This window comes from Etheostoma cragini, chromosome 10 (assembly GCF_013103735.1).
Source record: "Etheostoma cragini isolate CJK2018 chromosome 10, CSU_Ecrag_1.0, whole genome shotgun sequence".
Classification (NCBI taxonomy): Eukaryota; Metazoa; Chordata; class Actinopteri; order Perciformes; family Percidae; genus Etheostoma; species Etheostoma cragini.
The window spans coordinates 10,662,930-10,667,929 of NC_048416.1; the positions used below are offsets into that span (position 1 = coordinate 10,662,930).

Sequence of the window (5,000 nt, forward strand, 5' to 3'; positions counted from 1 at the left end):
ACACACACACACACACACACACACACACACACACACACACACACACACACACACGAGGTCAGCTGTATTATTGGTGCACAAAAAGGAAAACCCATCATCATAGCTGTCTAGCCATCTAAGCTCACAGTTTGCAGTTCCCCAGCAGCAGAAAACAACAAAGTCTTCCTCACTGAGCCAACCACCGTGGCTAAAATCTCCATAAAACAGGAGTATGCTCACCATGATTTATGGATTATGTGTCAAGAACGTGATCAAACTAAAAAGATCATGCTAAAAAGCTCTGGAGAAGGCTCAATGTTTACGTACTTCCTTTTCCCAAAGCTTTTTAACAAATCTTCCGGTCTTACTAGCTTTAGTTGGAGATTCTATTCTGATGGCAGGTTGTAGTGACAGTCTTGGGCAATGTACTACATAAGTAGCTGTTGGATATTACTTGATTAACAGTTAGTGTTTTGGCTTTGGCTCCAGTGCTCCCTTTGCACATTCTTTTCACTTTAGATGTGTCCTCACCAGGCTGCTCCTCCCTCCTCCTCCTCTCCTCCTGCTCCTCCCTCAGTCGATCCTCCTGCCTGCAGGGTCGGCCCTCCTGGTCTCGAGGAACGATGAGCCCATGGAAGGGACACTGCAGGACACACAGTCACAGCTCAAACACACACCCTAACAGCACGGGGACAGGAAGAAACCTGCAAGAAGTGTCCTGGTACCTTGAGGCGGTCCTGTCTCTGGCAAAGCTTTCCCCCGCCAAGCGGAGCTCTGCAGTGATGGCTGACCGGAGTGAAGCTCCCGGGGAAGGAGATGTATCTGCTCCGGCTCTCTGCCTGCAGCTCCTTGTTCTCCCGCTCCTCGTCCACATCAATGGGAACCCAGAACTGATGCTGAGAGGCCGACCTGCACAGGGACAAGACACGGGACCCGCAGGCGTAAAAAACAAACAAAAAACAGACCCCGTTCAATGTAAAAAGTAATTTGTAAAATAAAACTAATTGTTATAATAACAACATACATCCTTTATCTGATGGAACATGAACAGACATTCAGTTAATAACAAAGCAATACTACGGCAGATTATAATTCTACTGTTACATTAGAAAACACACCTCTTACTGAACTGTACAGTCATGTGACACGTTTGTGTGTGTGTGTGTGTGTGTGTGTGTGTGTTACTTGAGGATCTTGCCAGCGTTGGGCTGCTCTTGGCCCCAGTAGTACAAGTCCAGGCCAAAAGGAACCACCGGGGCGCCAGCAGCCTTCTGGTCTGAGCCGGACCGAGAGGTGCTACTGCCGGAGGACAGACAAGAGAAACAGACGTCATGCACAGACCAGTTCCACTCAGAGTGTGGAACCTTTTTCATATACGAGCCTGAGGTCGGAGCACCTGGAAAGCATACTGTGGGTCTGATCCATACAGAGGAGGAATACACAGGGAAACACAGCTGAACTGCTTGAACTAAAAATTGACAATACCCAGGATCTCTAGATCGATTCTAGGATCAGAGCTTTAGGGGTGGTTGGCACCCTTTTAACGTCATTTCTTTTAAAAATGTTTTTCTACTTTGCTAACTGTGCATTTAAACATATTTTTGGATCATCATGGGAGGGGAAAAATTAATTATGTAACTAAAAATACACAAACGTTTCTAAAAAAAAAAAAAAGAAATACTTTAACTGAGCCGTAGGGCCATTACTACAAAGGTGAGATGGTATTACAAATAAAATCGGATATGTACATGTAGCCATGGAAAAGCAGTCATTTCCACAATGCAGTATTATTAAAGTTTAACGAAAATGGCTCAGAATTTATTTCTGAAGGATCTCGGCATCTAGATTCTGGCTTTAGCTTTTGTTCAACTGATTATTTTTAAGAAAGCGAGCAGTGAGACTGCTTCGTATCATCATCCGTTTGAAGAACAAGCTGAACAGTGATGACTGGGTACATCCACACTGGCTCAACACTGAAGCAATGCTTACACCGTTTCTCTTCTCCAGGTGTGAACAGAGCAGCAGAATGAGAAATGAGGACAGGTGGAGGGAGAGTGACAGGACTACTGCGGGTGTACCTGGACTCAGCGGGAGGAGGCAGGCTCTGTTTGAGGTGGCGCAACGTGGCTGCCGCACATGTTGGGTCCTGCTCCTCATCCATCAGTTGCTTCAGCCGCCTGGAGGAAGAGGGGGTGGAGGTGGATGCAAGAGGTGCAGCTCCAGGTCTTGTAGCAGGAGGCGGAGCTGTGGAGGTGGACGGAGATGGATCGAGACCTGCAGACCAACAGAGACCAGAGGTCAGGATCATCCTGAACACTGCCCACCATCGGGTCCAGACATCTACACATCCTCACTACATATACATTAACATTAGTCATATTTTGGGCTGATTGTCTCTTCATGTTGGACTGACAAATACACTGACAGTGTGTGCATGTCTGTCTGTCTGTCTGTGCCTGTTTGTGTGTGTGCATGTGTGAGAGCATGCATGCGTGAGTGTGTTAAGAAATTATGATTTCTTAAGTAGTATTCATTCCCATTTGTACATGTTTCTGTATGCATGTGTTCAAAACTGTCTCACACTGTTCTCTAAGCTGTGACATGGAGTCAGAGGCCAATATAGAGGTCTGGCTTACTCTGACAAGTACAGGTGCAATCCTGTAGTTGTGGGCTTGGAAAATCTATCTGTTGCCTAGGTAAACAATGACGTTAACCATCTCTGTGTTTCTCTGTGCTTTGTGTTTGATATCTGAGCATCTCTGGAGAGGTCAGAAAGTCTCCATAAGTGAGAGTGTGTGTGGTCAGTAGGCTCTGGGGACTGAGCAGACTTGCAGGTGAGGTCAGAGGGCAGTAGTAAGCCAATCCCACACATTATGAGGGCTGAGCTGGAGATCAGAAAAGCACTCCCTGCCACGGGCCACCACACACAGGATCTGCCTTGTTATGTTTGAACAGGAAGACAGCTCTTCTGCATCTTTTCTGTCCTGCTTTTATTACAAAACTGTTTACACACAAAACGGTCAAACTGTCCAAGAACTAGTGCAGAAAGTTGGTGAAGAAGAAAAGAGAAAAAGAGTCTCTCAGGCTACATCCATGTGTGTTTTAAAACACATCCACACTACTGCGGCATTCCCAAGCCGCTAAAACAGAGACCTTTGGAAACGCTTGTTTAACTTTGGAAACTCCAGGTAGTGTTGTAGTCTGGACGGAAACAAACTGAGACATTTGGAAACGTTAACGCAGACACCAAGAGTCACTCTGATTGGGTACTATCAGTCCCGGCGTGTGCTTCCCTGATTGGTCACGCCCCTTTCATGGGACCCTTTATGGAAGAAAACAGAAATCAGCCGTGACTACCGGAGGTTAATTCAACATAACGACTCACAGCTGTTTGTGCCCTTGCTGTTGGTGCTAAAAGCTGCTGTGCAGTTAAACTCTGCATTTTATACAATACATGTTGAAATGCATACATGTCTCGGATCATTTTAACTGTAAAATGATGATGACTGACCAAAGTAATGGCATATCTTTCCACATCCTCCCTACCGTCTCCCTCTCTTTGGTGAAATCCCGACTCAATCTCTTTTCAAGCCACCACACGGACGAGGTTTGTGTGGATGTTAACCACAGATCAATGGAGGAAATGTGTATAGTTGTGTGTGTGTGTTTGTGTGTGTGTGTGTGTGTGTGTGTGTGTGTGTGTGTGGGGGGGGGGGGGAAGGGGTTAGAGAAAGAGAGAGAAAAGGAGGGTTAAGGGGGTTTGAGGGAGAGAGAGCGCAGGAGAGGAAAGGCAGAAAGAGGTATTGATTTTCTGGGGTTAAGCAGGGCCTGTAATTAAAATGTTAATTTGAGAAGAGAGAGAGATAGTGTCCTGACAGCAGAGAGAGGGATAAGAGGACTGATAATCAGAATGACAGAACCCGACAGGAGGGGAAGAAAGAGAGAGAGAGCAGAGCCAGGCTTTCTCCAAATGAATGAACACTGGAAGAAATGAGGAGAAAAGAAAGAGGACATGTGGAGAAATGATGAATGGGATCCACTAGCTGAGAGGAAGAGTCCGAGGAGGACAGAAAGCAAACGAATAGTAAGAGTAATGATGACATACTACTGAGAAATATCATCCCAGACATTAATTTTACAATCAGATCAAATCTATTGTTGGATGTTACCCACTAGTGTTCATTATAAAGCCGGCTGATTTCACACTGTCCCTCCAGCCTGTGTTGACTGCTCACTTGAACAGAAAGTGACATGGAGAAACCCACCTGTGCATCCTCATGACACAGGGGGGTAACCAAAAAGATGTATCCGTCCCATTGGTTCCCCCAGCTGTTGTCTGTCTGACACTGGCGTCTCTTCTGTGGAGACCTTTCCCCTAACAAAACAACAGCTAATTTTAGCATCAATCCATTAAAGGCCAACACCGTTAAGACACTTTGTGTCCTCAAAAGACATTGGCCGTCAACATTGACCAAAGGTTGAGCTCCCCGTGGACAGGCTGATCTCTGCAGGTACAGTACAGTTCTGAACAGAGCCTGGAAGCTCGGATGAGTTGCAGTCAAGAATTTGTATGCTTGTTTAACACTATCTTTGCTGGTGGTTCTTCATTCTGTGAAGCATGGCAACACATAGTGTAAGTACACTATGCTGGTGCTGCACACTCTCACTAGCACATCAACTGATTAATCCACAGCTGAAACTAGTCCCCAAGAAAAACACTGTTTACTTCAGTTAGAGGAGCATCTGCCATGTGCAGTGAGCCTTTTTCAAAATGAAAATCTCTTTTAAACCTTGTTTGCATCTTCAGTGGGAACCAATGGGCCACAGACAAGGCAGAGGAGTCCGGGAGTTTTGAGAGACAGACTAATGAGTTGTTGGTTTGGATCTCTCTCTTTGATGTCCTGAGAATAGTGTGATTCCAGCCTTGTCCTTTAGAACAGATCCAACAGATACTAACCCCAACCCCTAACCCTTTACAACAGATACTAACCCCAACCCCTAACCCTTTACAACAGATACTA

At 45.7% G+C, this 5,000-nt stretch overlaps 1 protein-coding gene across 1 annotated transcript in view; it reads right to left on the reverse strand.

The window, feature by feature from the left end:
* Positions 1-5,000, reverse strand: part of uvssa (UV-stimulated scaffold protein A) — a 31,144-nt gene that overhangs the window by 3,397 nt on the left and 22,747 nt on the right. Inside the window, exons 10-13 of the mRNA XM_034883256.1 lie at positions 2,058-2,253; positions 1,165-1,278; positions 705-888; positions 511-622 (exon numbers count right to left, since the gene is read on the reverse strand). Of these exons, the coding sequence (XP_034739147.1) occupies positions 511-622; positions 705-888; positions 1,165-1,278; positions 2,058-2,253 (606 nt within the window). The remainder of the gene's footprint in view (positions 1-510; positions 623-704; positions 889-1,164; positions 1,279-2,057; positions 2,254-5,000) is intronic.